Source organism: Barbatula barbatula (assembly GCF_947034865.1).
Source record: "Barbatula barbatula genome assembly, chromosome: 2".
Taxonomy (NCBI): domain Eukaryota; kingdom Metazoa; phylum Chordata; class Actinopteri; order Cypriniformes; family Nemacheilidae; genus Barbatula; species Barbatula barbatula.
In genome coordinates, this window is record NC_136767.1 from 28,236,179 (window position 1) to 28,255,312 (window position 19,134).

General features: G+C 40.1%; 2 protein-coding genes across 5 annotated transcripts in view; both read right to left on the minus strand.

Annotated features, from left to right (window-relative positions):
- Window positions 1-441: 441 nt before the first annotated feature.
- LOC306904618 (UDP-glucuronosyltransferase 2C1-like) lies at window positions 442-4,682 on the minus strand. The gene is made up of 6 exons (XM_079474611.1): window positions 3,954-4,682; window positions 3,681-3,829; window positions 3,011-3,142; window positions 2,444-2,531; window positions 2,095-2,314; window positions 442-1,987 (listed from the first exon to the last, which is right to left on the minus strand). The coding sequence occupies exons 1-6, from the start codon at window positions 4,660-4,662 to the stop codon at window positions 1,705-1,707; spliced, it is 1,581 nt and encodes a 526-aa protein (XP_079330737.1). The 5' UTR covers window positions 4,663-4,682; the 3' UTR covers window positions 442-1,704.
- A 1,985-nt stretch (window positions 4,683-6,667) lies between these two features.
- Window positions 6,668-19,134, minus strand: part of mtmr4 (myotubularin related protein 4) — a 39,710-nt gene continuing 27,243 nt past the window's right edge. For 2 of the 4 annotated variants that reach the window (XM_079476198.1, XM_079476199.1), the window contains exons 4-19: window positions 17,091-17,207; window positions 15,053-15,135; window positions 14,801-14,967; window positions 14,602-14,698; window positions 14,065-14,178; window positions 13,753-13,928; window positions 12,969-13,097; window positions 12,764-12,875; window positions 12,313-12,508; window positions 12,017-12,202; window positions 11,689-11,859; window positions 10,836-10,990; window positions 9,424-10,684; window positions 8,967-9,077; window positions 8,671-8,759; window positions 6,668-8,540 (exon numbers count right to left, since the gene is read on the minus strand). In XM_079476198.1, the coding sequence (XP_079332324.1) occupies window positions 8,363-8,540; window positions 8,671-8,759; window positions 8,967-9,077; window positions 9,424-10,684; window positions 10,836-10,990; window positions 11,689-11,859; window positions 12,017-12,202; window positions 12,313-12,508; window positions 12,764-12,875; window positions 12,969-13,097; window positions 13,753-13,928; window positions 14,065-14,178; window positions 14,602-14,698; window positions 14,801-14,967; window positions 15,053-15,135; window positions 17,091-17,207 (3,342 nt within the window). In that variant the 3' untranslated portion in view covers window positions 6,668-8,362. Of the gene's footprint in view, window positions 8,541-8,670; window positions 8,760-8,951; window positions 9,078-9,423; window positions 10,685-10,835; window positions 10,991-11,688; window positions 11,860-12,016; window positions 12,203-12,312; window positions 12,509-12,763; window positions 12,876-12,968; window positions 13,098-13,752; window positions 13,929-14,064; window positions 14,179-14,601; window positions 14,699-14,800; window positions 14,968-15,052; window positions 15,136-17,090; window positions 17,208-19,134 lie in introns of all 4 variants that reach the window. The other 2 variants (XM_079476196.1, XM_079476197.1) reach the window with 1 other exon arrangement.

Below are 19,134 nucleotides of genomic sequence, written 5' to 3' on the forward strand. Positions count from 1 at the left end.
TTTCTAATCATTTCGGTTATAACCGATCATATAAGGAAAATTGACAGGTTCACAGACGGAGACGCGTGCTTGTGAACGGTGGTTCGTGACGCGGTGTGTGAAGAAAAGCAACAAAACACGTCTTTCAAAATAAAAGTCGTATTAGGACCCTTCACATGATTGTTAGAACAACAACAAAATCATAGCAATGCAGCTACATGCAGCATTTAACAGGAAACATAAAAAGCTATAGTTGTATTTTGAATGTAGAAAAGTGATTGATTACTTTCAAAGAATTATTATAGTTTAGTGTTATATAATGTAACAATACAAGTCTAGTCCCTGACAAACCCCCTAAATAAGCAAATCAAAGCCAACAATGGCAAATAAACCTTAGTATGAATTAAGATACATGATGCAGTTCTTCAGTCTGGACATTTAAACACACATTTGACAAACACACAACATGGACGATATTTATTTACAAAACGGAATGTAGGCACGCATTAAATCAAACATGTATTTGCCTGCTAATCGGTAATAATTGGATTTTAATTTGACATAGTCTGTTGTCATTTTACAGTGTGATTTATGCAGATGTGCAGATTCCCACAGAACGGATTTGAAATGCTAAAACCTATGAAATAAAACTGATAATACTACACTCTAAGTCGTAGCAAAAATGATTGTCAAATTAGCAGAAATATATGTTAAAGATCATACTCATAGACTTCATATGAGCCTCATTATGAGGAACATGAGTAGTGTTGTAGGCGAGACCCCCAAAACCGAGACCCAGACTTTGAGGGGCAGAGACCAAGACAAGACCATGGCAGGCCGAAACTCGAGACTAAGACCAGCACTCCCAAAATTCATTCAAAAGATCCACAAAACACAAAAAAGTCATGAAATAATCATAGAAGTTACTTGGGTCAAAAGCCACTTACAAAGTATTCAGGTCGCAATAAGCGATATGTCATAAAAAGCAATCTTACAATAGGTGCTACAAAGTTACTAGTTTCAACAAAAGCTAGACCACTACCTGTCACTATTATGCCAAAAGGTTAATAAAGTACAAACTAAACTAACATGTTTGTGCATGTAGAAATTCCAACAACTGAACAGAAGAAAAAACTTAATATTCAGTTTTAATACATTCAGTTTCATTGCTTTTTTATCTAATGCATCAAAGTTCAGATTTGTTTGGAACTAGCGACAAAAATAGAACAAAAACGAGTGTTTAATTGTGTCTCAAACTTAAGTCACTTATTAACGCAAGATGTATTGAATAATTATACAAAATCAATTTCACATCAGACCAAAACAAGATTTCATACAAGTACATTTTTTTCAATCACATCTCGGATATTGTGGGCCTTTGTCTTAAATCTGTCAACAAAATGAACACACACAATCCCCCATAACACATAAATCAGACAATGCACCAGCAATGTAGTGTAATTCCCACAGTTGTGGCCTTGACCGGTCTTGAAATAAAATCCAGAGACCACTAAGTCTGAGATCGAGACAGTCGAGACCGAAGACAGTCGAGACCGAAGACAGTCGAGACCGAAGACAGTCGAGACCGAGGCAAGACCGAGACCATCAAAAAAGGTTCTTGAGACTGGTCTCGAGTACTACGACACCAGTTGAGAGGGCCAAAGCTAGTGAACTTCAGGAGACAGAATGTTAAGTACAGAATCGAATACTTTTTCGAAGTGTATTTCACTCCTTTTTGCTTTTAGCCTTTGATCTCAACAGGCAACGCATTGTGAAGCATTTACACGTTTTAAAGAAGATGTAGAGAATTACAGTCATAATGGTGATGAGAAAAGCAATCACATCCAGACAGTGGTATTGGTACCAGGTAAGATTATGAGCCTCAACACGTAGATGTTTAGCACCTTTATTGCGCATGACAAACTCAATCCAGAAAACCGCCTCATCAAGAGGCTTCACCGGTCTGTCATGATGGACCCTGGACAAATATGCAGCCTTCTCTTTATACCTGTGGAAAACCGGAAAAATGTTAGAATGTCTGCGAAAACATTAAGAACACATTTAGAAATATTTAAGAAAACAAAAGTGCTGTCGATCAATGATACGGTAACTCACGAGGGGTCTGTAATGACAGCGTTAAGTCCGTCTAACAGGTCTTGACTCTTCATGCTGTTATAGTCCATGACAACAGCAGCTTCTTTGGCTATCAAATGGGCCATGTTATCCGGCTGGTCACCAAACAATGGGATGCCCACCATCGGGACACCGTGATATATGGCTTCATATATGCCATTAGTGCCTCCATGAGTGATGAATGCTCTGGTTTTAGGATGACCTGAAAACAAAAGTGGGTCTGTTTTTGTACATGCATTCTTTTACCAGGTTTACACGTTTTTTTCAAGATTTAGGTTTTGCAGTGTTCATTTAAATTAAATGTATACATTTTTTTAATAGCAACACAGACCCAATAAATCATTCTGAGGGATCCAGTCATAGATTCTAGTGTTCGGTCCAAGGGTATCAGGCTTCTCTCCGACATATCGCCACACGACCTATAAGCAATTAAAACAATCGTACAGACAGTATAATAATTACTTATTCGGATAGGAAGTTACTCATACTAAAGAAAAATTATTAAACAAGTGGAGGTTGCTACACGTATCCAATCACATTAAAGAGATTAAAAGATAATTCATTCATCATTTACTCACCGTCTTATCATTTCAAACCAGTATGACTTTCTTCCTTCCGCAGTACACAAAAGAAGATATTTTGAAGAATGCTGTTAACTGGACACCATTCACTTACATTGGTTTTGTGTCCATATAGAAGTGAATGGGGTCCAGTGCTGTTCAGTATCCACCTTTCTTCAAAAATATCTTATTTTGCGTTCTGCGGAAGAAAGAAAGTCTTACGGGTTTGAAATGACAAGCGGGCGAGTAAATGATGACAGAATTTTTATTTTTAGTGAACTATCACTTTAAGAAGCTAGGCTCACTTATTCATAAAAAAACTAAGACTGTTAAGTAACCTTCTGAGGTATCTGTGCCAGGGCCGACGCGATCGTGTTGCTCTTCTCTTTGGTCATATTCTTTACCATGGACCCCAACGAGAACACCACTATCCCATCATCCCCCGAGGTCTGTACAAACTCCTCCATGTCCTTCACACACAAAAATACGACTCCTTGAAAAATGGGATTGTGTATTACTTAGAAACCTGAAATTAAGTCTTTCAAATTAAATCTATACTGTATTTACTTTGAACAAACTCATAATATTTCATAATACTTTATCTACATATTCTTTGAAATGCATATAAATACAGTTCACCCCGAAAAAAGAATTCTGTCATCATTTCCTCACTTGTAGGAAAAAAATCACAAAAGTGCCCCAGAACTTTCCTACATTTTTCCAAGTACCTTCTTTAAAAAATATATTTCTATATTTTACAAACAATTTTTAAGAAATTAATAAAGAAATAGTGCGAAAGAACTGTTTGGTTACATGCATTCTTCCAAATATCTTTCTCTGCGTTCATCAGAACAAAGACATTTATACAGCTTTGGAGCAACTCAAGGGTGAGGAAATGAAAACAGAATCTTTATTTTTGGGTGAACTGTTCTTTTAAGTTGTGTTATCATTAATACAAGTGTATTATCCAAAGTAAATAAAGAACCGAAAGATATATAAAACTTGTACCTTGGGTAGCGGTTTGGCAGGGGTGCAGTGAAGCCCTCCAACATATTTGAAGTTGGGCAGGAATGGTCGTGGATACTCAAAGTCCCAGTAAGTTCTGATTAACCAGATATCAGCTTTACCAAACATCTCACAGTAGGAAGTGGGTCGTCCTGCAATAAAGAGCAAAAATCCACTTTCAAAATCTGTATATGATTTGCGCTTCTGTGGAACACAAAAGAAGATATTTTGAGAAATGTCTCAGTGGTTTCGTGTATTGAGAACCCATAATTTTACCTAAATATTCAGTGTAGTAGTTGTCAAATGTTCTCCACAGTATTTTGGCAAAAGCATCTTGCGAAAGGTAGAAGATCATATTTGCAATTCGCTCCGTAAAAGTCATGTTGTCTGTGAGTTTACTCATGGCTCCAGGTACATATGATGGTGGTGCTGGTATCTGACCACACATCCGCTCTGCTGCGTGACCGATGGAGAATCTGAACGTGAACACTAAGGGAACGTTCAGCAGTTCTGCCATTATATCACTGCACGGGAAGATGGGGTCGGACAAAACCACATCAAACTTTCCACGTCGCAATCTGTCCAACAACCCTGGAGATTTCAGAATGCCGTCACAGTATGAAAGACCAATTGCCAGATTTTCGGAGGCAAACTGGTAGAATTTGATCACAATCTGCAGTACGTTCAATTTGTCAACTTCATACATTGAGAAGTGCAGCATTTCCTCAAGGAAAGCATGCATTTCCTCAGAAGACACGGACATGTTAAAGTCCATTTGGCTGAAGAGATCAGATTCTTCGACGCTCATGAACATTTTGGCGTCGGGTACCAGCACCGTTACGCTGTGTCCTCTGTCCATCAATGTTTCCAACACAATCTTGAGATTAATCCAATGACTGCCTTCGGTTGGCCAGACCAAAATGTTTCCACATTCTGCGGGACCGAAGAAAATGAAGAAGGAAAGGTAACTAGCTACGAGTCTCATGATGGGAGAGTAAAGAGAAAGAGAGTGTGATCGCTCTCCCTCCCTCAGCTGTATTTTCTCGGGCGTAATGATTAACCAAGTTTATCAAGAGTGCAAAGGTGTGGTGTTCATAAATTCATGTCAAAGGTAGAGGACAAAAATAAAGGTAGGACGGATTGACAAACAAAATACTGTAATTCACTGTGCTGTCAATAAATTATGAACATTTATTCTAATATTTTGGACAGCTTTATACGTCTGTACTTTTCTGTCTTTATATATGAGAAATAAAACGATATAAGAAGATTTTTAGAGGAAGCAAGATTCCAAATGTTCTAAAAATGCTCTGAGAAATACAGAATGTTAAAGAGAGAATGTGGTGTTGGGTGTCACGGCCATATTTGTAGGCGGTAGCGGCTCTTTTATGCTAGTGTGTTCAGTTCAATGTTTGACTAAGTAGACATAAACACGGTGGGTCGGTTGTGCTGCGTTATAAACTGCAACAGGAAGGGGCACAGTCATTTAGGACAGAATGCGTTTTTTTTTGTTTTCCGACTTGTAAACAACGCAAAGGAATCACATCGAGGATCATGTAACAGTCGCAAGTAAACAACGTCCGCAGATGGTTAATCCTGAGTGACTCTGTCCCAGGCCTAACTTTCCTGGTGTGCTGGAAATACAAAGAAAAACATGTAACGTTAATGAAAACAGAAGTAAATTTAGATGGTACTATTTATTTTACATACTAAACAAACATTTAACATGTAACTAAGCAGAGAAGTAAAGCAGGTATGTGGTTATGTGGGTGTGTGTACTGACGTTTAATAAGATAACTAATATAATTAGGGATGCACCGTTATGTCAATTTTGTCCGATAACGCTAACCGATTATTCTTCAACATTACCGATAACCGATATGTTGGCCTGTTTATGGTATCCTAATTTTAATATAACATTTTCTGTGATTGAAAATTCTTTTTTTCACCTGAAAATCATGTACCAAGCCTATCTTACAATAATTAAAGATTATTTAATTTCTAAACTGTTTCTGGAATAATGTTTATTTAATAAACTAATGATAGATGTTCTTACGGAGCAACCCAGAAAAATGTTCTTTACAGCCACAAATCTAACAGGTCAGATCACGGAGTGCACGTCTTTGCTTGGGTTCGAGACATTTCAAGATAAAAGTCTTAACAGTTATGGACAAACAAATGTCCGCTTCTAGATGGAAGGATAACACGTAAAACATGTAACTCTTTAATGTAAAGAGAAAATGTCCTATTAAACCGGTCGGCCTTTTGCATATATACCCGATTCATAAAAATATTTTTGGGATGATTCTAATAAGAATAACTTGTCTTACCTTTTTAATAGTCTAAGCGGAGGTTGTCAAATGTTTGTGCCCCCCAAAAGAGATCCTAAACTTACCATTTTTATTAAACCAAAGACATATGAAATGATACGGTGCTCGAACATCATTCCTTTTGGTTCATTTTACTGCACAAAACTTGATCCATTTCTATATTTCATGAAATGCAACAAAAGCTGTGGCCCCCCTGGACCCATTTCGGGGCCCGGCCCCCAGTTTGAGAATCACTGGTACAGGACCCTTTCCACAACGAAGAAACAAAAAACTGAATGGTTCTTTGAACTTTAAAAGTTAAAGTTAGCTTTGGCATCATGGAGCACCTTTATAAGAGTTTACAAACCAGTAATGCTAAAAACAAATGTATGAATATTTATAAGGTTTAGTAGAAAGGCGTTCGAACAAGCACGTTCTGGTTCCACACCACATACTGTACATCCTAAAACGATGTATGGCGTCTTCTAGTTCATGTAAAAGTATTAATCCACTGTAGTAGAGAAAAATGAAATACTTCTTTATGCAATATATTTAGCTCTCACAAATGTTTCTTATAAATCTGCTTTGCAGCAATTCACAGGCAACGCGCATAGAAATACCACCAACTTTAACAATTGGAAAACGCAGTTTGGATGCATGTTAACATCACCGGACACAGATGGCTGATAAAGACATGTATGTTTTAATTTCACTCATGGGATTGAACTTATACAGTGCATTTCTTTACAACAATTATTCACTAAGTGACAAATTTTAGCCACTATTACAGACCAAATAACTATACATCACATATCTGGGTTCCTTTTCAAAGTTTTAAATAATGTTTTCTTCATCAACACCATGAAAAAGAAAAATGCAGAACCGAAGCGGCTCTCTAGTAAGCAGTGTTTCTAAAGTCATGTCGCATCTCAGCAAATCACTTTCTCATTTTTAAGCATCTAGCTATTTTACCATTGAACATGTTAAGTAGTTACAAAAAAGTAAAACAGTGTAATCCGTTAAAAAAGGAAGAAAAACAGATGGCACTGTTTCTGAAGTTACGATTTAACATTACACTTATTTTAGGGAACCGGGTCTGAAAGAAAAGGGAGACAACAACAGAAAAACAAACGATAGCACTTATGCATTCTGAACATGTGATGCTGTTGTAGAATATTCACAAGACTAACCAGTGAAGCCCTCAAACACCAGTGCATTCAAATCGCCACCGGTTTCCAATGATGCATGTTTTTCCATCTGTCCAGTTAGTTATTGTAGTAAAATCATTGGTTTGCTCAAATAACATCATATAAAGTAACTAGTTATAGTACACGATAACATTTCTGAAATACCAGACAGAGTGTAACATGGCTACAGTGTTGTCTTGACTTACACAACGTACACATTAACGGTGCATAAATGTTCAGTTGTTTCCTGTTAAAGTTGCACAGCAGAAGACGTGGCACGACCAACCAGATGAGCATGAGGTCTTAACGAATAAGAATTGATGATTTTATTCCCTCATATTATTCATGTGATGTTGGATTTGGTTTGGCATTTTAAGATTTTACTTTTTTTATATTTTGCATCACAAATGTGAAAATCACATTTAAGCTAAAGAGCAGATCTGAAGCGCTCAGAAAAAAGACAAACTATAGAAATGTTCGGTGTTTGAACCCCTTAACAACAGACGACACTAAATTGCAAACAAATCAATGCAAACCGGCAGCATAAATCTTTTCAGTAACACCGCCCCATATAACTCTCCTGAACGACACAACATACATTCAAGCTTCGCACAGCCACGTATCAACAGACAACGGCACGTAAACAACTGCGCTTTCTCCATTTTGGTCTGAAATCCCCCACTATAGTGCACAAAATGATAAGAATAGAAAAGTAGAATTATTTCCATTTTTAAATACTGTAGCAGCTTCTTTTGTTTTAAATAGAGAGCCTCTCGATAGACACGCAGAGGGATTTGGAGTCACTGGCTCTGAGGGAGGTGATTGTCTTTTAGAAGCGTATGTGTTTTTTCAGTGACGTGTAGGGTTCAAAGGAGAAGGTGTGTGATAATTCTGAGATGAAGAAACGTCCCGAAGAGCATCTGAACCTAAAGGTCCAACTGGTGCAGGGGTTTCGCAGCAGTCCTCGGTCAAAGAGGCTTTCAATTAAACTCTTCATCACAAACCACACTCTTCCTCCGGTGTGTGTGGACTCCATCCCTCACGTAGATCAGTCTGAGCTGTCGTTGACCGTCCTCTCCTCCCGTCTCTCTACACGCAGAGAGCGACTCTTCCGCTAAATAACGGGCATCTGTACAGACACCCTGCGGGGGACCTCGGCGGCCCGCTGGGTAAGCGCTGATCGGCCGTCTCAGCTGGAGGCTGTGGCGATGGGTTTCTTGAGCTGCTGCGAACACAGCTGTCGTGTACGTGATTCCAGGAGAAGGTCGTAACAAGTGTTGCACACCAGAACCGGGTCGTACAGCTGCTGGTCTGGAATGGGCAGCCGCAGATGACAGCAGTCTTTACAAAACACGTTACCGCAGTTCCTACGAGAAATAAACAATCAAATCAAACATTCAATCGATATAACGGTCTATAAATCAACCGAGCGCATGTGTGATTCATCCATGCAATATCTACGAAGATCACGCAAACTCACGAGGTGACGGGACTCACCTGCAGTGATGCCGTCTTTTGGCGATCCAGAACTCGCAGTCACAATTATAACAGTGTGAAGCCATGTGATCCGGAACCCATCTGGTCACCTGAGAATCAGGAAAAATGAGCAGGTGAGTCTGTGCAAAAAGAAAAACAGTGACCAGAATAATGAAATCAAACAGTTCGAGTTTAGCGCAGGGTTTCCCAAACTGGGGCTCGCGAACCCCTGGTGTAAAATACTACTTATAGAAACTTTAAATGGATAAAACTATTGAAAGGTTTTCAAGTTAAGCATGTACATGTGCTTGATTAACCTCAGTGTCCTTCCTCTCCACACGGTCCCAGCTGCCCACGCTGAAGCGATCTTCACTGTGATTGGACAGCGAGTCTTCTTCATCGCTGCCGTCTGACTCCCTCAGGCACGTCTGTCAGGACGGGAGTCACGGACACTTATAACACACGCTAGTAACGCTGTCTTTTTGTCAAAACACGAGTACATTTGACTTCTGATGAAATAGCAGGTATTTCTGATGCCCGTCCATTTCTTGAAGAAGTTTAAATTTGATGCATATTTCATTAATTCTACATAGAAACTAATTTCCATTTTACAGACGATTATTTTTACGTGAGTATTACTGATATTCATCCTATGAACATTTTGATATACAAAGCACCCATCTACCAGCACTACGACATTAACAGTCAGATTACAAACTTTGACGGTTTCAATTAAGACAAATGTAAAATGGTTATGTATGAATCTGAACTCACGATGTCATCTTCATAGTCCACATCCGGTTCGGAGGGCGGTGAGCAGTACTGTTTGCTCTCTAGTTTCAACTGAAGCTGTTTAACCTGCCGTCTCAAAACTTCCACCTCCAGTTTATAACTGGCTTCAATCTGACGCAGACGTTGCTGTACCGCGTCCACGGCGACCGGCAAACCATCGTCATCCAGGTACGCGGGCGTCAGAGCCGGAGATCCACCCGAGTAAGGGGAACAATGAGATGGCAGAAGTTGCCGGAAAGATGGTCCCATTGCCAGTGAAGAGGTGGCAGATGAACAGAGAGCGGCGTAGCTTGTGTTTTTCACAGCTGAGAACCAGCCAGACTGGACCGGACTTCCAGGAGTGCACAAAGGGTCCCGGCGGCAACATGGCCCGCCGTTCGAGCTTCCGCCCTGAGCCCGGAGGAGCTTGTTTGCCAAGCGCTGTCCGTGATAGCTCCCGTGCTTGATGGCACCTCCGCATGCCGACTGAACAAGACCCTGCACGCTGTCCCATTGAGAACCCAGTAGTGACAGATCGGTCAGCTGGCTCTGGGACATCAACCTGCGCGCGACTTTGGCATATTCGGTGGGCGGCGGGACGGGCCGATCTTTAACAGGAATGAGTTCACCGTTTCGTACAGCTTCAGTCCTTTTTGACTCCGCTGAAATAGCTTTTGAAACCGGGGGGACGGAGCTGTTCTTCGTCAGGGTTTCCACAGAAGCATCCATTAGCGCACGAGGAGTCAAGCGCTCAAAAAACTCGGCTTCTGAGTTTTGAAAAGGACCAGTGTTCTCGAAGTGTTCAAAACCGTTAAACACGGGAGGAGGATTTGGGGTGGTGGCCACACAGGAAGTTAAATCATCAGGCCTGGCTTGCACTTCCTGTGGTAAGGGTGAGGGTGGAGAAGATGCGATTTGAGGCAGAGCTCGATTTAAAACAGGAAGGGGAGGAGCCTGATCTAAAGTTAAAGGGTGGGGCACAGATGGAAGTGGCTGGGTCGTTAGACAAGGCTCTGCATTCACGTCGTCTTCCTGGACCTCATGAGATGCCAAAGGACTGATTTCCAAATCCTGGTCGTCATTAAGCAATCCAACAACTGGTGTGTCCTCTGGGGTTCTCTGGATGGACATGGGCTGGCTGGACTCCAGCGTCGTGCGTCCCTCCTGGCAGTGCTTGTTGAGGTTAGGGTCACTTGAGGTGCGGGTGAGCGTCACATTCTCACAAGCAGACACCAAGTTGTCCATCGAGCGTGTCTTGGGGACCCTGAGAAAGAAAATCGACATTAGCGAGAACGACATCATCTCTCCAGAAGAGGGCAGACTGTGATCACACATCTCTCTAAAGCATGGAGATGCATAAAGCTTCTGTTCTTTTTATTCTTTGAACATCTCAGGTGACTGTACACTGTGGTTACCTGTCCAGAGATCGCGAGGTGAACTCCTCGCCCTGTGCTGAGGGGCTCAGGTAGATCTCCATGGCATCTTCGGCTGCCGTACACGGAGATGAAGTCGGCAGATAAACGGCCGTCCACAACTGCAGAGCCCGCGTGTGACACACCGGCTGCAGAACCTGTATCCAGAAAAAATCAGACCAAATCACATTTGCATGAAAGAAACATTTCATCCATCAACTATCCAATGTGATGTTTACAAGATTAGAGAAGGAAAAGCTGGTTCGTCTCAGAAAAAAATGGTGATTGTTTGCACAAAACAAATATACAGCCGTGGAAAAGTTAAGAGATCATTTTGAAATGATTTTCAATTCGAACTTACTATTTATAGTTATGTCTTTAGGTAACATTATCTTTTGTGTTTCTTACTGTGAACTACAAACAATATTTCTTCCAAATAAAAATATAGTTTATATTTGCATTTATTTACAGAAAATGAAAACTGGAGAAACAGGTGAAAGTAACGGAAACGATGCTCTTTGTTTTTCAGACCTCAAATTCCGCAAAGAAAACAAGTTCATATTAACTTTTAAGCAATATATTTCTACATGTATTTGGAAAAGTATATATTATTTGATAACCTGGATTTTTATCAGTTGCCATGCTGTCAGTCTTTTACATTGCTGTTAGATGGCTTTGTCACTCCTGAGGTTTGAATTCAAGAGACACTGAACTGGAATGGCCATATACATCTAGAAATCCTGATTATATGAATTTGGAATGGTCACTTAATTTTTCCAACAGCTGTATATGCATTACATGAAACAGAAAAGCTGTATTCTCATTGTTATAGTCTTGTGAAATAGTCGTGTCTTACCATATCATGGCAGGGGATGTAGAGAAAGTTCTGGAAGTTCTTGTTGCCGGTGCGCAGAAGAGACCAGACAGAGCATGTGCGTTTATAAACGTTACGGGCGTCTCGCTCTTTTGCGTTATTGCACAGGAAGGTGCCGTAGAGACACGAGTATGTGTGCTGAACCAGCTTCACCTACAAACACAACAAACACTCATCGGTCAGGATGTGACCAACACAAACTGATGCATCTCTTCTTTTCAATATCTACACAAGATCATTTGGTTTCATTATCACACATTTACATCACATCACATCACATTTTTTTGTGTTGCTCCAACAGGCTACGTACCAGAAAGGCCTCATTAAATTCGAACAGACAGGGAAACTGTTTTAACAGCTGATGCACACAGTCAAGCCATTGCAGGAACACAGGACACTGCTCACTAACATCATCGCCCTTCTCCTGATGACCACAGCGATCCGCAAACTTATGACCGTAATCCAGCCAATCCGTCTCCACCAGCACCTGAAAACCCTGCGAACGCGGAGGTCAGAAACACATACACAGGGTTAGATTTTGAGAACGTAAAGTGTCAAGATAAATAAAGCATCGCCGACAGAAGCATGCGTGTGGTTTAAATGTACCTCTATGGTTCTGTAGAAGGGATCCAGGAGGATCTTTGCCAGGGCCACAATCTGAGGGGTTCGATCCCAGCCGTCAGAGCAGTGAACCAGCACCGGTCGTCCCTCCCTCTCAACCGCAGAACAAACCAGAGTGGCTGCTTTCAGCATGACGGACAGGTGCTGCAGCCAACGGGTGCTTTCCAAAGCAGAGAGCCAGCTGAGGAGAACCAACGGAGAAACTGGGGTTACAAACACGGCTGTTAAATCCACGTGATGGTTTCGGTTGAAAGGTCTGAAGTCTCGAAAATAGAGATTTTCTCTGCGAGGTGCAATGTAACCGGATCCGGAACATGACAATAAAATGCAAATCATACCATAACTGCAGCTCTATATGACCGAGCAGATTAATGGTGCATCTAAGCTGCAGGTATGCTATGGCAAAGGAATACAAACAGAAAGGTGCAGGACTTACTTTCCAGGGTCTGGGATCTGACTGCAAACGGCTCTGAGTGACTGAAAACTGTTTCTGATAGAATGAATGTTGGCCATGCCCATGAACATCACCTCACAGTTAGGATAGTACTCTACACACACAGAAAGAACCCAAACGTTAACCGGCAAACCGCCTCATGATGTCAGACTACACTTAAGAAGAAGAATGAATCTGGGACACTAACCTTCACACTCACAGCCTCCTCCCTTGGCACGGTTTGCCACTGCAGCAGTGTAAGAGCGGGCATCAAGAATGAGAAGCTTCTGAGCCACAGCGCTGGTGTCAGAACCGGGACAAGCCGTAAGAGACGAGTCTGAGAGAGAGACAGAACTATGATGATGTTGATCTTGTTGTTTCAGTCCATTAGCTGTCATCTCAGAAATGTTATGTGTAATACAACAGTCGGACCACGGATCATTTTGTCAGCTTTTACATTTTCATTCAATGTTTTTCAAATAAAAATAAAAACGCACTTCAGTTTTAGTCATCGACATTGTTTGAATTTGAGTCCGGTTTCTGTCAACTAGCCAGCCCTACCGCATAATGCAGAAACAGTACGTGCAGTATGCTAGAAAGAGAGTGAAAAGCAGGAAGGCGGCACAAATCGATAGTGATGAGTTGGACCATAGTGTGGTATTAATGCCATGAGAGAGCAGTTATAATTCATTAGCCTGTCCTGCAGGAAAATCAATGATGACCACTGCAGAGAAACTTCCATTAGGATAAGAGACGTTTAAAGAAACGGGCCAGAATTCGAGTCATGATGCTAGCATTCCGGCATAATGAATCCTTGTATATTTAAATATAAAAAAACAATCTTGACTGAGGCTGTGATGAGTCATCTGGATGTGATGAACAGACAGACCTCTGTTTTCTCAAGGTGTCACTAATGTCATCTTTTTTTTTGTACTTGTGTGTGTGTGTGTGGTCTTTGCATTTCATGAATATGCATTTTAGAAGCGTCTTACCAAAGTCACTGTCAGAATCTGGCCCGTCTCCTCTGGTTCTACAGGCCCGAGGGCTGTCCAGCTGACAGGCCTTCGCTATAGACGTCACCAAATACTCGTCTTCAGTGTTTCTCCAACCCCACCAGCTGATCTCTGGCTGACTGCAGCGGGCAATCACCACCCCATTGGGTTGGTGCCTGAGGAAGATAACACGAGTCAGGCTAAAAGTCGACTGAATTGCATAAGAAACGAAACCTATTCAACCTTACAATCTTTCAACGTGCGGTGAGAGCGTAAGAGAAAAACGTTTGTAAAAAAGGGAGGGGGTCTCACCTGTACACCACCACAGGAATTCTCTTCCCGGACCTGAAGGAAGCCACGCTCTCAAGCTCTTTATCTGTGATCCAAACAGGCACCAGCAGTTTCTGAGGATAACTCGGACACAACCTGCAGGAAAAGAGCAAGCCAATGTCAGATAAGACTTACGGAGTTGAATTCTTCAGTTCAGGGGTTTGTTCAGATTAACAATATGAGCAACAGAAATATTGAGGATACACACACACGTATGGTTTATTATCTCTGTGGGGACAGTCCATAGGCGTAATGATTTTATACCGTATATTTTATCACCTACCATAAACCTAAAGATCATATAAAACTGTTTGCATTTTTAGCTTCAAAAAAATATCGTGCTGTACAATTCATAAGCTTTTATTCACATGGGGACCTAAAAAGGCGATACAGTCACACACACACTTTTCTGAAGTACAAACCTACACACACACACACGCTTGTGGACAACACGACTATGTATCTGGGTTGTGGATTATGGGTCGCTTAGATGATTTGTTAAGAGGTGTTAAATCTTACTTGTAGTTGGCATTGATATCAGACACTCTCCAGGCGTTCTGCATATCAAAGCCCATCCGCTTTATCTCCATCTCCAACCTGTGTCTCACATGATCGCCTGAGAGAGACAGACACAACATCACTATAAAATCTCATGATCATCATCTGTAGATGTGCAGAGACTATATAAAACGTGTGGAGGGTTGAGGTGATGCGGCACCTGGTCTGCACAGGTGCAGGTGCTGGTCTTCATCATCAGTGTTGCCTCCCAAACACCAGGCGTGATACGCCAGCGCGAACAGATCTTCCAGACGGGCGGGATGCGCTATAGCCCTGTTCAGTCTCTTCAGCCACTGCTCACATTGCTTAAATGTCGAGAAATGACACCTGACAGGAGAGGAAAGAATATGAAACGAGAACACATGCGGACTATTTAAACTAGAATGGAGCATACGGTGTCTGTGTGTATTACCTCACTACTTTCGAGTCTTTGCAGATGATGTGTAGTTGGAACATCTCTCTGCTCTCCACGTTCTCGATCAGCCTCAGGGGAACCTGCACACAAAACGACAGCCAATCAGACACCAGCGGATGAATGAAAGATTCAACCAATCAACAGACAAATGTGCAAGCTCATATTTCTTTTGGATATAACTAGTTATTGATAACTATATAATTCACGTTTTGCTCCATTACAAGCATGACGCAGGCAGGGTTATTAGTGTCAATTAAAAATTAAACTATTAAAACATTTCTGTTAATTGAAATCAAACTGAATATAGACGTTTCAGTGGCAACAACATTAACAAACGTTCCGGTAGATCTCCACAAAAAATAAATAACTGTTGAGTAGTCTTATTTTAGTTAAATACAATTAATATAAAATAAAATATGAATTTCAATTAATAATATAACTTCAAAATAATGAACTGTTATATTATTAGCCACTAGCCAGACCGATTATCGACCACAGCCCGGAAGTTAACTTTGGGCTAGGCGCGTGCGTTCGATAAAACGGTCAATTCCTAAATATAATTTGTCAACTAAATGAAATTAGATGTCGTTAAATAAATCAAATCGTCAAATAAATCAAACAATTCGTTCATATAAACTGAAATACATTGATGCACTTAAATTAAGCCCTGGAAATAAATATATAAACAAAAAATATATATAAATATTAACCTAAAACTGAAATAAAAAATAAATTAAATCTTAAAAGCAATATTTAAATAATAAAGAAAACGACAAAAGCACATAACAAACTGCTAACAAAATTAAAACGCTAAAAATTAAAAAACAAAAATTCAAGCTAATTGATAAGACTACAATAAAACAAGGTAAAAACAAAACTCTGGATGCTGGTCAATGGTTAATACTACAGTTTAGTTGTCATTATAAAACAATATCTGAAAAAAAATCGCTGTCAAACATTTCACAAGGCAAAATCACAATTTTATAGATCTCAAACATTAAAGGGACAAAATGAAAATTCTATCATGATTTACTCAACCTCAAATATTTTTTCCAACCATGGTAGTCAATAAAGTCCCAGAAATGTCAGTTGAGAAATTTTTTCCAAACATCTTTCTTGGTGTTCAGAAGAACAAATACATTTATACAGGTTTGGAACAACTTGAGGGTGAGTAAATCATGACAGAATTTTGAAGGTTAGCAGTCCTATAAAATATACAGCTCGAGTATTAAAGTCCCTGTGAAATGGAAGATGCAGACGAATTTTGGAATTTCTAATGAGAAACATAATGGGCTTGGGTTTCGTCATTCTCCGCGATTTGATTGGATGTATAAAAACAGCCGTTGCAGTTGAACGGGACGAATAAATAGTCATTACAAGAAAGTGCATTTTCAGACTTTAACCAAAGATTATGAGGGTACACGGATTTTAAAAAGAGAACGAGCCGCATTTATAAACCATTTACAATAAACGCTGCAATATTTCATGAAAAAATAGGCAGTGTCATTTTTTATTTCACTGGGACTTTAATGTACCCACACAGTTTGAGAAATACAGAGACAGTCAAGAGTCTGAGGAGAAAATAAACAGATGGAAGAGATGAAGAGGCAGAGGTGAGGGTGTAGATTACTCACAGATATCTCACTGTCCACACCTGGATACATCTACAACATCAGCACAGACACGAGGACGAGGAAGAAAAAGAGGTGGAAAAACAAGAGGGAAATGAAAAGGTGACTTAGCTAAACGACAAAACAGAGGAAGAGGATATAAATGACGGAAGGGTGTGAAGGATGTCCAGAGAAAAAAAAAAACACTGAGATAAAGAGCGAGACACATAGACAGAAAGAAGGAGGGAGAGAGATTGTGGCTGAAGGGAGGAATAAAGGATCAGAATTGTTGGGGTCAGAGAGAAGCCTTTAAGTTTCAAGTCAATCCAAACAACCCATTAGGATTAAAACTGTAAAACTAACACTCTCTCTCTCTTTTTTCTGAAACTGAAAACACGCTCCATTGTGTCGATGGGTGATCTTACATTGATAATGGAGTCTTTGAACTTAATGTGAAGTCTGTAGTTGGAGATAGCGATGATGCCATCATCCGCACGACCCAGGAACTCGACCCACTCGCCCTGCAGGATAGGGAACGGCACCTGCGGGGAGAATTAACAGAGACGTTTTACTTCGGCATCTCAAATATACATTGAATGAAGAGTCTGTTTGATATACAAATCCGATTGACTCTGTGGGTTTGGACACACATACATCAGTTTACAGAGAAACAAAATTGAGTTTTACTTTATTCACTGGACGTTTTTAAAGTTTGCCTTGTTCGTGAAATCACATCTTCAAAGGTGCAAGCACAGAGTTTTGTTTTTTGACGCAATAGGCACCCAATGTTTCCATGGAACAACATTTCTGTGGAAAACTGGTTTGCAAAGAGCAACGCAAACCACATTAAAGAAACGCAATCAGACTGCTTTGAACCAAAATAATCACTGCAGTTTCTTCTGCTGTTCAACAAGTCCGCTGATGCGGTCTGTTTCTGAGGATGTTTGTGCACGCATAACGCAGCATCATCACTACAGTACACAACGGAAAACCCCTCAGACAGCTTATAGTGATAATGTAATGACTTGTGAACGATAACTTCTCAGACACTTCACTTATAACGGTCTCATTTAATGGACATTTACAGTGAAACCCAATGCAGTTGCACATTTGGAAACCAGCCCAGTGTTTCAATTGAATTCTAAATAAACTTCACTTTTGAGAAGCGGTACGTCAGATGTTACGGTCTAATGGACGCCTGAAATATCCGCATTATCTTCAGCACCGGGACAAGCAGCCCAACAATAGTCTCAGACCAGATGATGTTACATAGGATGACGACAAGCCTCTTACGCAAATGATATGATATCGAAATTTAGCTTGTGGTAAAAGTTCAAAAGCCACAATACTGGCCAACAATTATTTTTAATGAATGAGTGAATGAAGTTTAATGAATACTTCTGAATAAAGTAAAATATTGATGCTGTCCTTCTGAAACCTTGCATCTCCAAATTTTGTGTTTTTTATATTTTTTGCCATATCTTCGCCGGAAGGTTCGATCGGACATTTTTGTCAAAATTGAGATATTAATTTATTATCTTTTCCTCCTCCTTACTTCTTTACACATTATGCCAAGTGTTCTTTGTGTACATGTTTGTGTACAAGTCTAGGCCAGATCTAGCTGCTTTCTTTCCGTCTAAACCAATGGAAACTTAATGGTTCCTGCAATAATATGTTGAATTAACAACCATTTGCACTCTGGATAAAACAATTAGAACGGCCTTTTATGCTTAACTTGAGCAAAAAGTTATGCGTCCTAAAATATGAAATAAATGTCATAATATTAGCATTGTGATAATGTCTTGACGTGTATATAAAAAGTTATGTTTTCATGTTTTAACAAAAATTACAGGTACATTGTTTTGCATTGCGTTTACACATTTCTGAAAATGTTGATATTTAGGGTCTCAGTCCTTTTCATGTATGAAAGAGATTTGTTTCTCATATAATTCTTGCTATATGAAATGCAAAAACTTTAAAGCTCAAAAGTACTCAGAATTATAAGGTTCTGCGTTCCAAGGCGATGATATGTCATTATTATTATTATTCACCCTTTATGCGAGTGCTTGTCAAAATTGGCAACGCAGTATTTCATCATTTTATTTTTTATCTTCTGAAAGGTTTTGGAAAGACAATGACGATATGTTTCATTGCAAAAGTAAAATGCATAGAAAACTGAAATAAACACCATGGCATGTTACAGGGCTGTAGAAGTGATGCACACGGTCTCATTCATGACCTCTGTGCATCCGTTTGCTTTCTGTCTGCAGACTTACATTTACATTTATTCATTTGGCAGATGCTTTTATCCAAAGTGACTTACAAGTAGTTTATACAGTGGCACAGGGGTAAGGTGCCTTGCTCAAGGGCCCTTCAGTCATGACCTGCTGGCACTGAGATTAGAACCGTCAACCTTCTGATCACAAGCCCAACGCTCTAACCATTAGGTCACAACATTAGGTTTGTGTG

Coding starts and splice junctions, on each gene's coding strand:
- LOC306904618 (XM_079474611.1), bottom strand. CDS start 4,662: ATGAGACTCGTAGCTAGTTACCTTTCCTTCTTCATTTTCTTCGGTCCC. Junction 3,830..3,953: donor CTACTACACTGAATATTTAG/GTAAAATTATGG, acceptor TCTTTATTGCAG/GACGACCCACTTCCTACTGT. Junction 2,315..2,443: donor CCCTCAGAATGATTTATTGG/GTCTGTGTTGCT, acceptor TTTTGTTTTCAG/GTCATCCTAAAACCAGAGCA.